The 22,664-nt window shown below is 39.6% G+C and overlaps 1 protein-coding gene across 2 annotated transcripts in view; it reads right to left on the bottom strand.

The window, feature by feature from the left end:
• Window positions 1-3,228: 3,228 nt before the first annotated feature.
• The window catches only part of slc24a4b (solute carrier family 24 member 4b), a 42,458-nt gene continuing 23,022 nt past the window's right edge, over window positions 3,229-22,664 (bottom strand). Inside the window, exons 4-17 of one of the 2 annotated variants that reach the window (XM_073492279.1) lie at window positions 20,330-20,404; window positions 20,165-20,249; window positions 19,966-20,069; window positions 19,552-19,626; window positions 19,411-19,436; window positions 18,669-18,722; window positions 15,226-15,317; window positions 11,355-11,524; window positions 10,962-11,097; window positions 10,201-10,367; window positions 9,029-9,143; window positions 7,782-7,894; window positions 7,566-7,631; window positions 3,229-6,643 (exon numbers count right to left, since the gene is read on the bottom strand). In XM_073492279.1, coding sequence (XP_073348380.1) covers window positions 6,494-6,643; window positions 7,566-7,631; window positions 7,782-7,894; window positions 9,029-9,143; window positions 10,201-10,367; window positions 10,962-11,097; window positions 11,355-11,524; window positions 15,226-15,317; window positions 18,669-18,722; window positions 19,411-19,436; window positions 19,552-19,626; window positions 19,966-20,069; window positions 20,165-20,249; window positions 20,330-20,404 — 1,428 coding nt within the window. In that variant the 3' untranslated portion in view covers window positions 3,229-6,493. Of the gene's footprint in view, window positions 6,644-7,565; window positions 7,632-7,781; window positions 7,895-9,028; window positions 9,144-10,200; window positions 10,368-10,961; window positions 11,104-11,354; window positions 11,525-15,225; window positions 15,318-18,668; window positions 18,723-19,410; window positions 19,437-19,551; window positions 19,627-19,965; window positions 20,070-20,164; window positions 20,250-20,329; window positions 20,405-22,664 lie in introns of both variants that reach the window. The other variant, XM_073492278.1, reaches the window with a different exon arrangement.

Genomic DNA, 22,664 nt, shown 5'->3' with positions numbered 1-22,664 from the left:
GCAGAGAGGGACCTCATCAGTGCACAAGATCACGGCTGACAGAGAAGCTTGTTAGCTGCGGCCGGCTAGCCAAGAGGGCGGCTCATTAGGGAGAAGCACCAGGAGCCTGCATGGGGCCGTGCTGGTCTCACCAGATGGCTGCCTGTCTGCTGGCTGATGGATACTGACATCCATCATTAACAAATCATGTGTAGTGTGTTTTTGATTTGTGCATGAAATCATATAGAAAGCATCCATGTCACAATGTCTCTTATTCACTTGGGTAAAGGAGCTCCATTTTCATTCCATCCTGAGTTGTAACAAAGTTTGTCATGACACTGGGATGTGAATCCTTTTGCAACAGTGCCCCCTACTGGTGCTTATACTTGACAATCCTGATTTATGGTGGCAAGATGCAATTAAAACATGAATTTTCCAATCACTCACCCATCAATGGACTCCTCACATGTCACCAGGCGTCGCTATAAATAACAAATTGTTTGCAATCACCCTGTCTGGATAAGTGCAGTGCCCTCCAACTTGATTATCACACAAGACAAGTTTCCAGCAAGGACCAATAAATCATTATTCATCATTTAGTCGGGGAGAAACACACGCTGTTGCAGCAACATCTCACTCACAAGTGGGACTCTTTGATTTGGATATTCTTTTGAGGGATGCTTCATCCAAATAGCACATGATTTATTTGCCATCTAATCTCACACATAGCCCAAAAATTAAAAGTATTGTTGCATGGTATTGCTTTGAGCATCGGCTGCGAGCTGATTTGATCGGAAGATGCAGAAACTTTAATTAAAAATCAGTGCATTTCAGCACTGGAGAGAAGCGCGGCCGGCAGCATGGAAAAAAGAAAGGGTGCAATCAAGCCAGGGTGATATGGCCAGAATACATTAAAGAGTTTTTGGAGGGGACAAACTGCTTTTCTTGTGCTTTTAATCACTGCCGGTGCAACCGAGTGGCCATAAGGAGAACATCAAACTTATTAACTCTACCTCGAGGGCCATTTCACAGAGAAAGATTTATTGCTGCTCATATCAAAAGTGTGAAAGCTGCACCTTGTCATCTGACTTCTGGTTTTAGGGAAAGAAAACTTTCAGTCAGCAAGTCTTAAGTTGTCCTCCGGTGTTGTCACCTTCTGTTAATTAAATCTTACAGCAATTCATTAGAATAAATTACAGAACAGACCATTTTTAAGACATGATACTGTAACGATATAAGACATTGTCCTGCAATCACAATCCAACTTAAAGGGACATTTCACTTATTTCACACATGGAGCTCTGTTTGTTCGTCATCTGGAGTCAACTACAACCTCCTGTCCATTATTCATTGGTTTGTTGACTGCCATTTTGAAGCCTCCAGTTTGGCTTTATGGCCGTCACATAATCAAAAGTCATACTTGAGTAAAAGTAAAGATATCATGTTTATACATTACTTTGGTTAAAAGTGAAAGTCAGCCATACAAAAAGTACTTGATTAAAAGTCTTAAAGAATCTGTTCTTAAATGTAATTTTCTAGCAAGTAAATTTACTTAAATACTAAATATAAGAGTAAAAGTTTAATAATACTTATATCTACATGTATTTCTATACTGTGTGCAATGCGGTGACCATTCTTCTCCCTAGAAAGTTATCAGAACCAATATATTTTGCTTCATTTTTGATTGCAGACAAAATATATTAATCATTTTAAATTGCACTACTTTGGTTCTGATGCAGCATTCAGTCTGCAAAGTAACTTGTAACTGAAGTTATCAAATACATTTGGGAAAGTTAAAAGTACAATATTTGCCTCCAAAATGTGGTGGAGTGAAAGTATAAAGTAGCAGGAAATGAAAATACTCGAGTAAAGTACCCAAAACTGCAGAGGTGGAAAGTAGCAAAATACTTTGTTACTGTAATTAAGTAGATTCTTCAGATATCTGTACTTAACTTGGGTATATGACTTTTACTTTAACATTTTAACACAAATATCTGTACTTTCTACTACTCCCTCTACTATAGTTTTAATGCATCTGAGGGGAATTATCGATTATTTTACGAAGCTTTACCGACCATAAATGTCAGTGTTTAACGTCCTGGGAATAAGACTCAACAATCCATTATCTTTCTGGCGGTTTACGAACAGCTCGGACAAATCCTACTGATTCTACCTTGAAGTTTGTTACTCTTTGAATGATATTAACATGACGTGATGTTCAGTTAGCTTTGCAGAGATGCCCATTAGAAATGTCCTTCAGAGGGATACTTATTTCTATACTTTGAGTACATTTCAGAGCCTGTACTTTCTTACTTTTACCTGAGTAAAGACGTTAATCAGTACTTTTTTTTGTAATTGTACAATAGTAGAGTAAATGTAATGTATGTTTTTTCAGAGCCGGAAGTGACCATCTTTGAACAACAGGGTGGAGCTAGGGAGAATATCCTGATTGGATTTGACTTGAGAATGCAGGGACATGCAATGCTAGTGACTTGTCAATCAGACGGTAGCCCTGCCCGAAAGCATACCCTGTGTTATTGTCTATTTTACTGTAAATGAGATCATAATGTACAAAATAAACATCATGCTGTGTTGACGAATCCTTGAAACTAGTGATAAAAACCACAAACTCATAAGGAAATTGATTGCTGAGGTAATAAATCAAGTGAGAAGTAGGGTCAATTTCTCATAAGCTTACATACACTCGAACTCCTTTTTGCAACCAGTGGAGTCACCCCTTGGTGGCCATCAAAAAGGATGCAGGTTTAAGGCTTTAGCTCCACTTTTCAGATCTGAAAGCTAGGTCCATATTTTATACAGGCAATGAGTCAAACAGGTGTTTGCTTTCTTAACAAGCAGGTGCATTATGGGAAGTGTAGGATCCAGTATTGTTTTAAGATACTGCTTTTTTGACCCTTCTTTTTTAAATATTCAACAAAAAAAATCGTGTTTTACAATGTAAAATTTGAAAACTAGTAACTGCGGCTGTGAAATACATGAGTAAAAACTACATTATGTTCCTCTGAAATGTAGTATAAAAAAATATACAAATAAAACACAAGTACTTAAAACTGTACTAATTTATCTGAAATATAGAGTTAAAACAGAGTCAAAGTGCCCTTGTAATAATTTTAAATCATCAGTACATGCTGTGAAAAAACAAAACAGCCCAACCAACAGATACATGTACAAATGGCTTCATTTAATTTATGTATTTCACAAACAATCCAAGAACTTATGAGACAAATGTACAGGAATTATTTTGCCATTTTATTTTTTTTTCTTCACATTATTGCTTTACAGTAAAATGCATTGGTTGGATATGTCCAGTATAGCAAGACAATACATTCATATAAGTTATACAGATGTCCTCAGTAATGTTTTATAGTAACTAACTTTACATTAAATATATTTTTTAATCATTTATTATTCTTGACAAACAACTCCCACGTCACATTGAGCTCACAGTGCATCAGGTCGCATTCAATCAAGAAATACATACCGGTCTTGTCTCGTGTTCGATTGGCCATTTCTGTGTGTGCGCTTAAGTTTGTACACAGGATTTCCATACAATCTGGATTTATGCAGAGCTACGACAAGTATGGCATCTGAATTCTACGTATTTTTTCTCTTCTTCCAAAAAAAGTGACTTGGTAATAAAGATGCAATTTAGACAACCGGTGAGAACGTACACTGTGTGTCAAGATGAGGACAAAAAGAAGAGCAGTGTTTGTTTGTTTTTTTCCCCTGCTGTGGTGTTAACCACTCAAACCTGGCAACCCGGGACATGACCACACAGAGCAACAACAAAAATATACGCACAAAAAAAAAAAAAAAAAAACCTTAACACTGCACATTCTGAATCAACTCAAGTACAGTACAGACGTTCCTTCCCCACAGAAAGCGTCAAAAAGAATTAGGTCCTGTATGCACAGAAGACCCACTGAGAAGGTTGAGGGGGAGGAGGGGAGTTGTAGAAGGATATCAGTGGGTGTGTGGAGGAGTCTATGGGCCCTGTGTGGTCACCTCCGTCCAGTAAACACAGCTGTTTCGGACCCCGACAGAGTAGCAGCTTAAGGGGGTCCTCCTTTTTTAAAAATTCCTTAAAGTCTGCTCTCATCCAGGTCCTTTAAAAAGTCCCGAGGGCGGTGGAGAAAAGCCATCCATTCATCCATCCATGCGTTCCCTGCTGCCCCTCTGCTCCTTCAGCTAGGGTTGGTGGAGAGTTAATGCCCTTGTGCAAGAGGGGACAAGAGTGGAGAAAGAGGAAAAAGGAGCGTGTGTGTAGGAGGGTGGGGAAATCAGACTTCCCTCAAAGCTGCTGCTCCAGAAACGTCCATCATTTAGGAACACCTGTGAGCTCATACATCAAGTTACTACTAGACAAACCGACGTCACATCTCCACGGGATCCCCCTGTGTCTTTATATGGCAACCTCGCAGGGGCCTTCCGTCACATAGAATTCTTTAAATTGAGATTGCATATACAAGAGCCTGCTGCCGACAGCGTGGCAGAGGAATATTTTCAACACTTAAAACACTCCCCACACTCGTTTGAGTTTTTTTTTTAGTCTCTGCACCTCACTTGTGGACTCCTCACAGGCATTTTTGCATGATGGTCAAAATGTCTGGATTGCAGTGTAGCTCGTAGCTGCCGGTTTTTGTAAAGTGGGTCGGGGCTGTTTCCATGGAGATGCCCAGAAGCCCTCAGCCTTTTGCTGTGCTGTGGAGGAGCTGCGGTTTTTAAAATGTCCCAGCATGCACTGCAGACAAGAGGCGGGTGTGCTCATGGTGTTAACGAGGTCCCGGTCTGTTCAGGAGCCCGGTGTGAGAAACGTAGCACACACACATACAATGTTCTCTCTCTCTCGCACATGCGCACGCACACGCACACACAGTCACATGTACACTGAAAACACACACACACACACACACACACACACAGAAGGAAGCACTAGTTGATTCAGAATGAGAGGACGGCTGTTAAAGTGCAATATCTACATGTAACTCAAAATCAACAGACCATCACCATCGACACCTCCTGGAGTTGTCCTTCTCCGAGTTTCCCTGATAACCGACGGCTGTGGTTGGCACCCCTGTCCTGGGTAGAGGGGCTGCAGTACCCCCTACTGGCCAGAGGGTGTTATAGCAGACAGTCAGTGTTAAGAACCGTCTTGGTTTCTTTGCATTTGTTTTTTTTTGTTTTGTTTTTTTTAAAACAACTGCCTCCGTTCTGCTGCCGCCTCGAGATGAGAACAAGTCACCTGATGATGACAAAAATCAGATGCATCCCACAGATCTGGAGCCAGTTTGTTTCAGAAGTTGTGCAGAGGGAAAAGTGGACCGACCCATCACTGAATGAAAATAAACGCCGGAGTGGAGTCGCCGCTGCCACCACCAGCCGGACACCCCTCTGAGTGGTCAAATCTCCTTACAGCACAAAGCAAGAAAAGCGTTTCCATGTGCAATTTGTTTCAGTGAAAAACAGGCAATGTCCTATATTTGCAACAAGCTCTCCTCCGTATTTCATACTAGACAAAACCTTGGATTCAAAAAAATAAATACAAAAAAAAAGAAAGACAACAAAAAAAAAGTGTTTACAAGTTTACATTGTGCCGTGCTGCATATGCATAACACCTTCACAGTCAACTGATCTGGACTGTGATACATCTTGACACAAAGTGTCCTGACAAAATGTCTTTTTTTTCTTTCTTTTTTTTTAAAGAAAACAAAGCAGATTTGATCAAGCAGATGAGGGCTAAGAAGAGTTGCAGAGGGTAAGTGAAGCGCTAACAGTATCTGCTCCCTGATGCCAAAGGCCATGCCAGGGGGAGTTGGGTCCAGGCTGGAGGAGGGGAGCTGCCAAGGACAAAGCCCTCCTCCAGGGGGGGTCGAACAGGGAAAGGAGTGTACTTTTTTTCTTTGGGTGCTGGGGTAGCTAATTGTTTTAGGAATGACTTCAAGGAGGGTTATCTCTACATGGGGGTTTTGGTTGGAGTCTTGGGATTTGTTTTTTTCTTCACAGACTCTGGTTTGGTTTTTGGAAAAGCTTTGGAAATGTTGTGTGGAAAATCTACAATGTGAAAACGGTGAAAACGGTGAAAACACACACCAACAATCAACAGGGGGCACTTATGATTCTGGAGGTCCCCGACATCTAAAGGCATGCTAGATGGGTAGAAAGTTAACAGGCGCACAGAGGAAATAAAGAATTTACTGCAATAACAGGCAATGCCCGAAATAATGGGCATTAAGGACTGGCACTGTGTGACAAGAGGACAAATTAGAGACACAGAATGGAGTCCACTCTTACAGCGTGTACTGCCTCTTGAGGAAATGAGATTGGTATTTGGGGCTGGAAGGATTACGAGCGAGAGAGCGCAAGGGAGGAGAAAAAAACAGAGTCTGCAGATAGGTCCAGTATTATTGAAGAAAAAAAAAAAAAAAAATAAAACATTTTGGGGTTGCTATGGGGATCGTTGAGGTTTTGGTAGCCGAGGCATGCTGCTTGTGCTCTACTCTTCCATGCACATGGGCAGGTTGACGAAGGTGAAGACGTTGTACTCGATCATGACGGAGAAGCAGAGGAAGATGGCGTACAAGACGAGGACGTACAAGCCCAGCTTCAAGTCCAGCCTCCATTTATTCAGGTGGATTCCCAGCACCTGCGCGCACACACACACACACACACAATCAGGAAAAGCTTGTGCAGACCCCAGTATGCTCCAAATTACATCTTAAAAGGGCAACTCCACCAATGTGACAGCACCGGAGGTAATCAGATTACATGCAGCTTCCTCTGGAGCCACAAAGGGCTTTTTACTACTTTTTCATATATGCAGACCTGACCCTGAAGTTACCCTTTAATTTGCACTAGTTTGAGTCAAAGGCTGCAAAGGCTTTATCTAGGCTTTAGCAGTGTGTTGTTGATTGTTGCATGCATTAAACAAACTGAAATTACTGCTACTTGGGTCAAGATGTGAGACTGGAGGCAGGCCCATCACACTGCAGCGTGACCCTGGACATTGTTGATCATATAGCCTCTTTGGCAATTTTATCTGCTTTCATCAAGATCCCATTATTTAAAAAAAAAAAAGAATCTAACCAAGAAGGGTTTTTTGCAAAAGTAACATTGGTTTGTTTGACAGGACAGAGGAAACACAATTTAACTTATGAAATAAATATTTTTAAGATAGCCCTGATGGAGCTCAGATTTTTTATTTTTTATTTTTTTTATTTTTTTTTTTTAGAAGGGCCACTGCTGCACTCACAATTTCCCATTTCACTGAACAAATCAGAACACATCTACAACTAATTAAGAGTCTAAATACAGCCCCTTTGCGCTCGCACTATCTGCAGTTTAACTAGCAAAAGAGAGCTGGACACGCCCAAAACGCACTTGTGTCATGGTCTTTATACCATGTGCCATATTGGCCATATGTGCCAATTTGTCACCTGTCTATTTATTAAAGCACTGTGGATATTTTACTTTAAACACATATGGTGGCACACTACTGCAGGTGATCTTTCAGCAAGCGGTCAATACGTGGCAACATTGTGACATAAACATCATTAAATTTTGCTCACCGTGAGGGCCACAGAGCCGAGCAGAAGCACCACCGAGTACAACAGGCCCCGACTGTTGATCATCACCTGCAACACACAAGACACAGAGAGATCAACAATCATCATCATCATCATCATCTGCAGATCTTCAATCTTGCTATTCAGAACCAGAGAGGACATCACCAAAACACAGAATCGACAGCATCTGAGATCTTGTAAAGTAAACAAGCTCCTCACCACTGATCCATAGTTGACACACATGGTCTGTAATGCCCAGGGGACCCCAAGGCCCACCAGAATATCAAACACATTGCTGCCAATAGTGTTGGACACTGCCATGTCTCCCAAACCTGCAACAAAACCAAATAAAGTCATTAAAAAAGACATTTTAAGCAAAGATATGACGTTTTTCCATCAAGACTTTCAGGTCAAACAAAGCAGTTTATTTCCGACGATAAACCTTTTGCTGTTCTGTACTTTCTGATGTTCCCGAGGGCCCTAACCTTATTCAGCGGGGAAGGTAGTGACGCAGGGCTACACTGTAATGTCTATAAACAGCTCTGGACTATTTTCTCTTGTTCTTGTGCTCTGTAATAATCTGCACATCCCTAGTTGTTTAACTCTTTTCCATGCAAGCAGAGAACACCACATTTCTGGACACTACTCTGTAAGTATGTCACACAACATTTGTAACGCAAGTAAGTGCTCCTATTTGTATATGTGTATTTGTTGTGCATGTTGTTTACAATTTATGTGGACAGAGAAATGCATCAGGACCAAACCTACAAACCTACAGCCTGCATATCGTCTATGCTTTTTAAAGGAACTGTTTCCAGTTTTAAGCAGCCCTATTCGTGATATTATTAATAAGTCACTTTTCATGGCCTCCGTGCCCTCAGCTTTTAAAACTGCCATTATTAAGCCAATGCTCAAATTACAAAACCATTTCCAATCTTCCTTTTATGTTGAAATTCCTTCATCTCCATTTTTAAGTTGTACATAGAAGCCGGTCAAGTGCAGCAAAAATTGAAACAACAGACAATATAGACAAAGATGAGATGGCTGATTAAGATCATTACATCTATCAATGTCCTGGAACACAAAAAAAAATAGGAAACAATTAATTGTAAGAACGAAAACTAAAATCCTCAAGAAAAAAACAAAACCCCCAAAAAACAAAAACAAAAAAATAAAAAAGGAACATTTTTATTGCTACTGAATTATGATTTTTCAATTTAAGTAAAATTGATTGATTGAAGATCGAGATATCCATCTTCCCACTTGAAATAAGCACTTTCAAACAGAAACAAGACGCTAATCCATATTTGTGGTGCTTGTTTTTTGAAAATGAGGATGTCTCAGGTGATGAGTGTAGTGGAATAAGACGTGTACCACATAACCGCAACTTTCATTTGACTCTCCACTATATAATAATAAAATCAACAAAAGTGCAATCTAAAAATGTTTCAGAGGGAAAGGTATACCTTGCCGAGCCACAATGAGACTGGCTATGCAGTCTGGGACGCTGGTGCCTGCTGCCAGGAAAGTGATGCCCATGATGACATCAGGGATTCCCAGAGTGTAGCCAATAATAGTCACCTGAGAGAAATATAAAGACGGACACCTCAATAATAGCATTCTGTCTTTGTTAACCTTCTAACCAAACACCCATGTTCAATGTCCCCCTCTCTTCGCTTTTCACAAATACAATTAATCAAGCACACATCATCTTCCGTCAGCAAGAGACGTGTTACAGTCACCATTTTGTCAGTGATGATCGGATTGATTTTCCAGGCCACTCCTAGTAACGCAAAAAAGACAGCTAATTAGTTTACTATGATACATTTACATACATAATGGGTAGAGAAATTAATGCTAGCCTACCTACACAACCTGATTATTCAAGTCAGAGGGGGACAGATCATATGAGGATGCAGAACTCAGAAAAAGAATAAAAGAAAGGCAGGAAAGGAAATCCCACGATGTAAGGGCCCATTGACATTACAGCAAACTCAATCCATTTCTGATAAGAGAAAATGACTCCATAAAAAGGCAGTTCAGAGGCAACAACCCATATCAATGGAAATTGGATTAGATAACACTGACATTGAAAGCAAAATGGCAGAAAGACTTTGCAGATTTATTTTCAGGAAACCACATTCCACCTGATTTTGATGACACATCTTTAAAAAGACATCTGTGTGACAAAATGTGAGTGGGAGATGATTATGAATCCACTTGGCTGAAGCCCAAATAAACGTCTGAATCATGACATTGAAGAAGTTAAAAACACTGTAGAAATCCCAGAGTTAAGTTTTCAAATCTCATCTTTTACAGGTCCACTTCTACCAAATCAAGATGTGCTTTGAATATGGTACAGTCCCGTCAGCATAGTCCATTATTACACCCCAGAATACCCCTTAATTACAGGGACATCAGCCTCCGTGGTACAGCTTACAAGTATTCTAACATACTGGACGCTCAAAAGCTATCTCCCGTCTTCAACCTCATTTAAATGGATGAATTTCATGTCAACCAACTAATCTATTCATTGATCAATATTTTAGCACCACGAGTCTCAAGTAAAATTAAGCACCAACATGTCAGAGGGAATGTCTCACTCAAAAAAAAAACATCTATTAATTATTACACTCACCATCCAGACCATGAAGTAGGAAAAGACGGCGATCCAGACGGTGGACAGGATGAAGGAAAGCATGAAGTACTTCTCCCAGCGAGCCTTGGCACAGTTCGGGATCGAAAAGAACAGCAATAACAGCAGAGGCCATGAGATGAGCCACTTCACCTTGCTGCCAATACCACCTGCAGCAGAAATACATAAGCACACGAGATGAGCCTCCTCAGGTTTATGATCAGCAGATATTGATCAAAACACATTTTTACGGTTTACGGGATGCCTTTTTAAGTAATGTCCTCGAAAAAATGTGTACTGTCCAGATGATGAGAACAAAATGCCTGTGCTGCCTTGTAACTTGGGTACTTGGCAGGACCTTACGTCACTGCCGTACAGAGAGGTTCTGTCTGGTTCTCTGGGCTGTCCTGGAGGATTGTGAGGGACCGACTTCACGATCAAAATGACCACTAGCCTTTTTCCTGTTATTGGCATTGATCAGATCACATTATCCATAAATCATCTCACTTTAAAAATAAATCAAATCTGGCTTCATCTTATTGATAAAGTGGATTCATTCTTTCCAGCAACCGGATAGCTAATGTCATTCTCAAGCACACATACAGCCCTCTGAAAAATGTATGTTTTTGGCACTAAAAATAGACAAATAGATTTTATTTATAATAAATGAAGCCACTGACTAATTTGAGCAAGGACATTAGTAACTCCTCTAAAGTATAGATCCAAATTAAACACACACTGATCAAGAAAATACACAATCTCACTTGGAATATGAAACGGTGAGATGCTGTCGCTTTCCTCCGACTCCTTGGGTTTGTCCTCTGGCACGTTTCCATTCTCGATTTCCACCTTCCCGTCAATCACTTGTGTCTCCATTCCATTGGCAGCTTGGACCAACTTCTGGCGCTTTCAGAAAAAAGAAACTAAGTCAAAGAGCACATGAACGCACACACGCTGCTATTCTGACTTCAGCGCTACCGCCATATTTTTTATGTTTCTGCAGTGATAAATAACAAACACGGATATACTGTGCCAGTGAGATAAGGAGACGCTGTGGGGCTTAGAAAACTTCTGGATAGTACAGACACTCAAAAGAAACTTAATACATAGCGGCGGCAGCTAAATCGTCTTATTGGAGCAACAACGGGCAGCAGTACCTCTGTAATGATGAGGCGACTGGCCATGCGCAGACGCGTCTTGGGTCCAAAATGGCTGGTGACCATGACACGGAGGCCAGCTTCTGGAAACCTGAACTTGGAAGGGCTGGCGTTCATGATCTCGTCCACCATCACCACCGATCCACGGCTGTAAGCCTTGGTTGGCTTGACTGAGGAGGTTGGAGGAATACGATACAAATATTAAAAAAAAAAACAACTAATGAATAATTGAAAGAACGAACAATCAGACAAAAACATAACTGCATATTTAATCATTTCTATCCATTTTATTTGTCTGATTTAAGTGTGTGTACTTAATTACATCCTATTGGATATAAAGTGCGAGTTAAAACACAGAGCAAACTGTTCAGAGGGAGAGCTCTGTACTGTGCTGGAAACATCATTGTGTAGTCTGTAGTAGAACAGAGTCCTGAGCCAAGTTACTATGGAATATTAATGGATGCTGAGCCAGAGCCATTTTGTCACCATGTCAGTTAAAGCTGCGCCAGGCAAGATTTTTATGTCAACATACACGCCCTAAATCACAACGCGGGCTCAGTTCAATCCTTACACAAATCAAAATGTTCCCTAAACAGCGCGAACGTCTCTCGTGTTTCCTAAAGCTCTGAAAATCACTCCTCCTCTTTTCCTGTGTGACCTGCAAATTGAAGTAGGTGCCTTCATGTTGCCCTTTTGTTGACGAGGGAAGTGATTCTAGGTAGAGGACACACAAGTGTTGTCCATCATGTGATCATCATATGTAGGTTTGAACCATTTTAATTTAAATATGTCATAAAAACAGTATCGTCGGCTCTAATGTGCTCAAAATGAGCCGACTAGGTGAATGTAAGATGTGCTGCAAAAAAACCCTTTATGAATAAGATTATTGTGACATAGCATTTTTTAGATAATAGGGTTGTTTTTTTTATTTACAGAAGCTCTGAACTGAATCAGTTTTCCTGTATTAATGAGTTAATTGTATTTGTTTTCTCTAGATCACAAGTTACTTACTTAATTATTATGTAATTACAAGATAATTTTCTAAGAGATCTAAAGAAAACCATTTTTGTCACCCCGAGACATATTAATCCATTGTGACAAAAAGGTTTTTCCTCATAGATTAATGTTGTTAAATAATAAGTTTGACCTGTGACCATATAGGGCTTCTGTAGTTTTCTAATAGTTTTGTTGGATGCAGAAGATTTTTTTAAAATACTTAATCTTATGAATGAACTGTGAATCACCAAATTTGGAGATCTGCGGTTTTCAATGGATGAATGCTTTGGACAAAGACTTTCCATTGGACGCATGTTGAGACTACATACATCTACATATGGAGCACAGGACACACGTATGTAAACTATGAATGTGACTCACAGATCAGCAGAAAATCCTGGAGCAAAGCACATTCAGTTTTGATGCAACCGCTTAATCAAAAATCCTCATGTCATGTGTGGAGTAAAATCATCAGGGATTCACCCCTGGACTCACCAGTGTTGGACCTTTTTCCCCCCGTTCTCATCCCTTTGGTATATAAAACATCACACACCAGCCGGGTTGACATCAGGCGATTTCTGAGGACTGAACTTCAAATAGCTTCCAAAAATTGCCTGGTGCAGCTTTGAAGTTTGGCTACCAGTTGTGAATATTTATGGATGGACCGAGATTGATTTCAAAATCTGTGACATGAAAGATGTAACCTCTGGCATCTTGGGGTGGACAATCTCAGGTGGTTGACACTTTAAACATTTGGTCTTCATCTTGAAATGTTTTATTGGCATCCTATAACTCCCTCAGTTGCTCTGTGCTCGCTGTATAAGATGCAGTGTATGGGGAATAAAAAAAGTTCTACTGTACACTTATTAGTTTAACTCAGGCCTAATTTGACTTATTATGCATGCAAGAATGCACATAAATTAAGTGTGTAAACAGAGCCGGCATAAACATTTCCTCTTGTGAAATTCATTACCACTTCAGGAGTGAGTGGGTCTACGCCCCTGAGACCGGCAGGAGAAAAGTAGTATGCAAGCAGAAAGAATTGGCACACAGCAGCACTGTCGACAATAAGCAAGAGTAGGTTTAGTAAGGCTAAACAGACAGGCATGTTAACACTAATGCAGCCAAAGTGGGAAGGTTTAAATCTCTCAGAGGGGCTAAAATGTCAATGATTAGACGTGTCCGAAAAGGTCAGAGTCAGGAAAGGAAGAAGTGGAGAGCTGTGGCTACGAGGAATTCTCACCCAAACTTGACATTAAAAGATGTTATTTAGAAAAGCCAAATTTTTACAGGAGTTTTTTAATAAGTGTGAAACCCAAGACAACAAAGTCCCCTGACATTAAACCGCATTACCGAAGAAAGATTAAAGAATATCTTCATTATGCTGCTCCCGCTTTAAACAAGAGCCTTTCATTTTGTGCCCCATGTATGCTCAGATAAGCTTCAGTTGCTTATCACCCAGAAAAGGACTTAGGAGGCAGAGAAAATTAATGAAGGAATACATTTATAGGATGTTTAAAATTACAAGAAAAAGAAAGAAAAGAAAGGGGAAAACTTGACAAACCGTCTCTTCAGGTAGTGCAGTTCACTGAGGTCAAGGGACGGAAGTTTTCTTGATCTTTGGAATTTAACAAATCATTTTTAAAATGAATAGTACGACATTTTGCATTTGTGTTTTATATGCTTTCTTGCTGAGAGTTAAGAAGGTTGATACCATTCATGTCTGTAGTAATATAGAAGATACAGCCAGCAGCCGGTTAGCTTAGTATACAAAACACAGGAGACAAGCGGAGACAGCTACCCTGACTCAATCTGAAGGGGAGCATATGTGCTTATAAACACCTCTAAAGCTCGTTAATTAACATGTTATCCCCCATAAAAAGCACTACATATAATGCTAGAACGAGCAGCTGGTTAGTTTAGCATACTGTAGCAAGAAAAGAAAGAGGCGGGAATGCGGGAAACAGCTAGCTGGCTTCAACCTAGATGAGATATTTAACTCACTAATTAATGTCATCTGCCGTTTGTTAAATTCAAAACTGATAGCGCTTATGCCTGTATGCTAAATATAAAGCTACAACCAGCAGCCGGTTAGCTTAACATACTGTAGCATAAGAAGAAAGAGGTAGGAACAGGGGAAACGGCTAGCCTGGCTCGATCCGAAGCTGGCCAAATCTACAAGCGCCTCTAAAGCTCACTTATTACACACGTTACCTTCTATTTGTTAACTTCAGACAAAAACTGATATCCGATACTCTCGTGTCTGTACACTGACTATGAGAATACAGACGGCAACTAGTTAACTTAGCCTAGCATTAAGACAGGAAAATGAGAGAAACAGCTAGCATAACTTCATCTGAAGCCAACAAAAAACATCTACCAGCACCTCTAACATTTACTAGTTAACATGTTATCTCCTGTCTGTTAAATTCATATTAAGTCGTTGAATATTTCTGAGCCTGGCTTTGTTACCATCTCACTTTTTCACTGTTTGCTGAACCCAGCTTCTGGCTGTAGCTAGGTATCAGTTTCCTCATGTAACTGTCAGAAAGGAGGCAAATTGGCCAAGTCCAAACTTGTCAAACTATTGCTTGAAGAAAACTTCAGCAGAATACAGGATAAGGTGAAGCAGTTCAATTAAGCAGAAATGTGCAAAGGTTAAAGCCACAGACCCCTTACGGAAGGAAACAACCACATTCTTCCAGAGAAAGTCAAATTTTCTATTTCTATGTTATATCCTATTTCAACACACTACATTGATTGTTTTCCTGGCAGAGAATAGTCTTGGGTACCCAGCCTGTCTGATTAACCTTACCTGTTGATATTAAAGGCGATGACGGGTCGTCATCCCAAACATAGTCATAACTAGTATTACCGTCCTCCATCTCACTGCTGGCCGCGGCGTTACCATTGGCCACGTTCTTCTTCGACTTCCCCATGAAAAATCTCTGCATGCTGGAGTTGAATCTAGCAAACAGATGGAACATAATGCAGAAATCAGAGACGCGACAGCTCAGCCGAGAGTCAAAAATGGAAAAAAAACAAAACAAACATGGGATATTCTGTATCAAGATTCACATTTGCAAATAGGACTCGTAAGCTTCAGATGAAAGTCTCCAGCTTTGAATTACAGATACAGTATGATTAGCCAAAATAACCCATTTACTCTCCATACTTCTACAGAATGAATTTACAGTTAAGGTGGCCTACTTTCTAACAAAACAGCATCAGCACTATACTGTACAACAAATGGCTGACGTACTGTATGCTCTTCTACATTAGCCACACAGGCCTTCAATGAGACCATTGAAAGCCATTATATTAAAATGGATCATAAACACTGAACACACTGTCAATTCTATATCTTATTTAACTTCTTATAAAAGGTTTTCCATGTCTGAATTGAGGGTTTAAGGATAAAGGTTGTTATGTTTTGTCTGAAAAAAAAAAAAAAAAAAAGGCTGGAAACTATTATCACCAGCCAAGAAAAAAAAAGTCAAATACCACTGTTATAAAAGTAGAAATTTAGAAGTAAACTTGTATAAAAACAACAAGTACAAAGCTTTACATTTTACGTACAGATTAAAAAAAGAAAAGGCTCGCTAGCTTGACTGAAAAGCTAAACACACACCAGCCTTGTTAGCTTTATAGCTACCTAGCTGACTTACATCACTTATCGTATTGTTAATAGACCATGATACATACTTCTGTTCTGTACAATCACAGTATAACTTTTGTAACGGTGGCTATAGTTTTATAACTGTCAAGGAAACGCTGGGACAGTTTGCTAACTCATGCTGCTGAAACGTTTTTAGTTTAGTTAGTTTGACATTATGCGAAAAGAGACGCATGTTATTCTGATATTTTGTACAGCATATCAAGTCAGTTTCAGTATATTTGAATAATGGAATCCAAAAACTAGAATGGCACTCAGTAGAGCGTATACCTCCTCCAAGGCTTAAAAGTCCCCTTTTGTAGATTTTTCTTTTTTTTTTTTTTTTTTTTTAAGATTGATGTATTATTCCTTGAGAAATTCCTTGCAATGTTAAAGAAAGTGAGGAATAAAACCCTGATCTGTCACTTTATCCGAATCCCCACCAAAAGTTAATGGGGTCTATTCTGGGCCGAGACCCATCCTCCATCCAAGTTTCCTGGAAATCTGTTCAGTACTTTTTGTCTAATCCTGCCGACAAACCAACCAACCAACAAACAGACACGGGTGAAATCATAACCTCCTTGGCAGAAGTTATTTTGTTATTTTTGTTATTTTTCTTCCCCGTTTGTTTTAAAATTGGCAGCATTTGTGCTATTTTAGGAGGAAAAAACACAATCGCAGCCGAGACTTGGAAGGTCACCTCGGAGCACTGATCGCTCTATATTAAACCCTAACTCGACTCCATTATGACTGGAACAGCCCAAAATGGACAGTGGATATTTTGGGAGAGGGGAGACATATGACAGCACATCCTACAGTAAGCACTTCTTTCCTCCAAATGAGAAAGGAGAGGAGTGATCCAGTTAAGCCTGTGCTCTTAGCCACTGCAGAGGGAGAAAGATTAAACTCTTATGGCAGGGAGAGAGCAGGATGCTGCTGAGTGTAACACAGATTACCAGCTGGACAGAGACAGCGGCGCAGGACGATGTGGTTGGCATTATGCAGTCTGGGCTTTAAAGACACAAATGTGGCGTAATAGATGGAACCAAAGAGACGGGAGACAAGAAGTTATCAGTGCAGATTGAAGCCCAAAATAGTGATCAGACGATGCACATCCCAGACAACTGACGATTTATCTCAAGTTCAAAATAAAATAGATTTAAGTGTATTTCGCGGGTGTATCACCAAATAATATTTTAAATGAGTTATACATTTTTATATCAAAAACTGTAAAATTGTGTCGCAACTGTGTGAAAATGCATCATATTGCAGTTACACTTAATTTATTAGAGAAGCGATCTTTCTACCAGAAGGTCCGTGTGCTGAATTTTCAGCTAACATCTGGGTAGGTGCCACTCCCCTCCAGCTGGAAACACACTCCTCTCTTTTGAAACTACTGAGTGCACAGTTGGTCACACTCATTAGACCACAGGTATTAGTGTGTAAGAGTTTAAACATCTCTCCCCATGCACACATGCTCAAGTTGTTGTGGTGGGAACGTTTTATCAGCAGTGGTGGAGTGTAACTAAGTATGTTTACTCAATTACTGTACTTACAATTATGAGGTACTTGTACATTACTTGATTATAAAAAAAAGATGCAATATGTAAGAAGCGGCCACTCAGAACAAATAGGGATCAGCATATGTTTCAGAGTAACTGCTCCAACTGTAGCTACCGTTAGCTAGTTAGCTCAGTTAGCAATGCAGCTAGCAGTCTGGACTGAGTTCTGGACCAGGATGGGGCTAGGTGGTTAGCATGCTTCATATGCTTGGCCACACAATACATAGACAACGTATTGTCAGAACGTTTTTTTTGTTGAAAAAATAGTTAAAGCTACTAAAACGATCTTTGATTAGTTTCTTAAATTTGGAGCTCCCTGTGGACGACGGTGGTCGTGTCTCCACTGTCAAAGCTACAAAATATGATGTGAAAAATGATGTTATGAAACTGTCTCAGTTAAAAGAAGCACAAGTTGAAAACTCCTCATAGTAGCTTTAAGTATTTGAATATTTTCAGCCATAATTCTTATATATTGCACCTTTAATTTCGTCTTCTCCACTACATTTCAAAGGAAACGTTGAATTTTTACTTCACTAGAGTTCTGACAGCTATAATTACTTTTCAGTTTTCCATTTCACGTACAAAACATACGTTCATAAATTAGAATACCTTGTTAAAGATTCAAATTTGTGATTTCCAGCCCTTTTGGCTTGTGATCCCTTATAAAAAAGCAGTGTCTAGTTTGGGCACTTTATCACATTTCAGACGTCTATGATTTGTTTTAACTTTTTTTTTTTCCTCTCTGAATTTCTTTATTTTAATTTGTTGGAAAAGGTTTTCTGTTCTTTCCGTTCTTTTACTGTTTGTTTTCTTTTGTTTTTACATGTTCGGAATAAAAATATATCAATCAATCAATCAATGAATTTGTGCAGCAGGACCTTTGACGGGGCCGATGCCTCAGTTGTGAATCATCGGACTGAACTGCTTGTGTGTAAAGTAATTCAAATCAGCCACATCTCAACTAGCTACGACGTTAAATTGCTGTTTACATATTGTTGCATCTGTATTAATAATGACATATATACTAATGTATCAGTCACAGGGGCCTTTTGTGTTTTACTTCGATACTTTAAGTATAATCTGATGATGTGCAGTACTCACTTCATGACAAGGATATATCCAGCATACATGACCACCAGCACCAAACTCTCCCACCTGATAAAGAGAAAATGAAGGATGAGTGATAAAAGGTCAATAAATTCAGGCTTTATAGACAAAGAGAGTTCCCTTATAGCTATATTAATATCTCTAGGTCTATCTACCTGCTATAACCATTATTTGGTAGTATTACTAAGAGATCAGAGAGAAATCAGTTAAGTTAGGGCTTAGAGTCAGCAACTAAGCTTGACATTAAACAAACATTTTTTTAAATTCATCAAAACTTTAAAAGGGAGACTATGTGAATTTTGCTAAACAGTAAATTTGGGAACAATTACAGGATAATGGTAAACTGTGGTAACATAAGCAGTGTAGAGACGCAAGTCAGCGGACTGAATCAGTTATCGTAGTAGTATTTACAATAATAATGAGGAAAATAATCAGAAATAATTATTTTTCCATAACTGAATAAACAAGCTGTTCTCATAGGAAGATAAGGTCCCAGAACACTGTTTGAAGCTAGAAAGGTGGCAGGGTCCGCCACATATAAACAAAGCCCAAAGGAGTTTGTTTATCGCATTTCAAAAATCAGAAGATCTCCAAAACTACATAGTGCACCTTTAAGAATGAATCAAAGATGTGTATTGCTGAGGAAATGTCCTATTTCTTCTTTCAAAATTCACATAGTCTCACTTTAATACATAAACACATTTAGGCCTGCAGCTTAACAGGATGAGTAACTTACCAAACTATCTTCTCATCGTAGATAAACTGAAAAAAGAAGGGAAATACTTCTTTTAGATGAGAATATATAACGTTCAAAAGAAGAACACGTCACGTTTCGGTTCATTAATAAATACAGGTGTTGAACTAAACCAAAACTTACTGCAATCAAAGCCAAGACAGACAGGATGTAGTAGAAGGAATCCCTGAAAACCGCCCACCATGTCAATATCACCACCTGAGATTTCACAGGGAAAAGTGCACAGTCATTTCTTTTTAAAAACTGCATCTAAAGTGTAATAGAGTTCTGTGAAGTGTATTATCAAAAGCACTTAATATGTAAATGTAACTTGACTGGAAAGAGCTCAGACAAGAAATAAAGATTTATGATCTGTTTACGCCTCCAGAGTTTCTCCATTTCCACTGAAACCAGTTCTGAGAAAACTAACCGAAGCAGATGGCTTTGTTTTCCCCTCAGCAAAACTCTTCTGCCACACATGTGCTGCTCTGCACTCTATAAATAAACAGAACGATGCCGCTGCAGCAGGAAGTCACACACACGAATAAACACACACACCTGTCCAGCAAAGATCCCGCAGACACCGATAATGCAAAGGATGTTGAAGACCGCTGAGCCGACGATGGTCCCCACCCCCACATCACCGTGGGTGATGAAGACACCTGCACACAGGGAGGTAGCCAATCAGAGTCAGCGGTGACACCAACCATCTGGGAATGTGAGTGCGCACATGCTATGTGTGTGTGTGTGTCTCTACCAATGACAGATGCAAAAAGCTCTGGCGCAGAACTGCCAGCTGCCATGAAGGTGGCTCCGGCAACATCTTCACTCAGATCCAATTTCTGCAGAAATAAACCAAAGATTAGCGGCTTGAACAGTTGATGAAAAGAAAGAAAGATGTAGGACTACAACTCTCGAGTACCTCGCAGATCTTCTCCAGTGATGTCACAAAGTATTCGTCGCAGACGATGGCGAGGGCCAGGAACATGTAGAGTGCCTGGAGACAGAAGCAGCAGAGTTAAGTTTGAAAAGTGTGTGTGACAAGGGCAAGATGGAGAGAGAATACAAGTGTGTGTGTGTGTGTGTCCGTGTAGAGATACACTTTTAATCAGCAGAAATTAGTGGAGTTAATGGAGCCTTTGCGGTGCAAGATATTCTCCTGCTAGAGGACGGGTGAAGGGGAATCTCAAAGCACGGCGCTCGATTTAAATGGGACCTGCTTTAAATTCAAATGTCAAATTAGTGACACACTGCTTTCCCTTACAATTTGAAAAATCGACAGGGCCTGCGTACTCCCGCTGCTGTGAGAGAGGAGGGAGGGAGGGAGGCCTATTTCAGTAGCTGAGGGGAGATCTATAAATTATAGATCAGGTGTGACATCATATCGGCCCCGGCAGCTCCAGCAGCTGTGCTCTGCTCTATGCTATCCACAGGGGGCAGTGCAGGACTGCAGCATGTTCAGACCCACCACATACATTTTATCTTCCTCTCAGCTGCAAAGCCGAGACAATATCAAGTCTTATTTCAGTGTGGAACATAAAACTGTGTACACTTAATGAAGTGCTGGTGCAGAATACTAGATTACAGCTCACTGTGTGGCATTTAGGTGCAAAGTAAGTAAGAAAGGGTACATTTACTCAATTACTTTACGTCAGTACAAAGTATTTTGTTTTTTATGTGCAGGGCTGGAAAGGTTACTTTAAAAATGTATTCTGTTACAGTTACTAGATACCTGTTAAAAATGTAGTCAGTAACCTAAATCAAATATCACAATATTAAGTAATGTAACTTGATTACTTTGTTACTTTTGGATTACCTAAATACCAAACACAAGCAAATAAAGACAATAGATCAAACTTGGTTACTTGTACTTCGAGTATTTTGTTTTCATGTCCAGGGTTGGGAGGGTTACTCTCAAAGTTACTAACTACTTCTTTCTCTATGTACTCTATGTAGTCAGTAACGTAATCCAAGTATCACAATATTAAAGTAATGTTTATTTTCAGCTACTTCTGGATTACCTCAATACCAATCATATGAAAATTAGCATAAACAAACTTAATCCACTGCATTTATCTGACAGCTTTAGTCACATACAGAACATGTGAAGTGCTTATAAAGTGTGATGTTTTTTAATAAATCAAATAACCCAACAGTTTATAGTAGAGCTGAGACGATTCATCAATAAGGATTGCATTTCCTTTTAATTAATTATTTCCACAATTTTCACTGTTCATTGGACAAAACAAGCCTTATGAAGGTGTAACCCTGAGCTTTAAAATAACCATTACAAGAGGTCATATTATGCTTTTGGGGTTTTTTGCCTTTCCTTTATTGTGTTACGTAGCATTTTTGGGAATGTGAAAGGTATGCAAAGTGAAAAAGTCCAATCCAAAGGGAGTTACTCTCTCCCACAGAAAACTCTGCTCCTGCTCTGCCTCTAACGCCTGGTCTGGAGTTGAGCCTTTACTTCCGTAACTTATGTGCGTCACTATGTATACAGCCATTATTGAAATATATATATATTTATATTATAAAATATATACAGCTGTACCACAGTCAAGGCTACTAGCTGAAGCTGCGTTATTTTAGATCACACTACCTTGCTTGGCATGACCCGCCTTACTCTGCCTCTGATTGGTTACATCCAGCCCGTTAAGTAATGCCGAATGCGCAACTCTGATCAAAGATTGAACAGAGGCGAGATGTCACACTCCGAAGCTAAAACGGAGCGTTCAAGACACAGTGTGTAAAGGGATGCTGCAGCAATGCACCATATGAGAAAAATGTGTTTTTGGAAAGTTAAACTATGTAAACCTGTTCTACTAGGACCCCCAAATATAGGTATGAACCTGAAAATTAGCATAATATGACCTCTTTAACAAATGGTACGTATAAAGTTATCATACGTATCATAAACATCAGTTGCATCTTTACAAGAAAGAATTGCTTAATAAATGGTTGATAAAGGATTTCATTGTTTGTAAACAGTGAAATAACTATTAACTTAAGTTTCATTAACTGTAAATGTACCAATTATTAATGATGGTAGATGTAGACCTATCCAAAAGAGTTACGTTACCTCCACTTCAACCATATTATACTTACTGTATATACTTAAGTAAGGGTTCAAATGCAACAGAGTATTTTTACAATGTGGTATTGGTAAAGACTCCACCACCACTGCAGATGTTGTTTACAGCTGATGTTGGTGTATTCTGCCTCCATCAGGGTTTAGAGAATATGAGATATGAGCC

This window comes from Pagrus major, chromosome 22 (genome assembly GCF_040436345.1).
Source record: "Pagrus major chromosome 22, Pma_NU_1.0".
NCBI lineage: Eukaryota > Metazoa > Chordata > Actinopteri > Spariformes > Sparidae > Pagrus > Pagrus major.
Note: the sequence above shows the minus strand (reverse complement) of the source record. Positions and strands in the feature narration are given on the sequence as shown.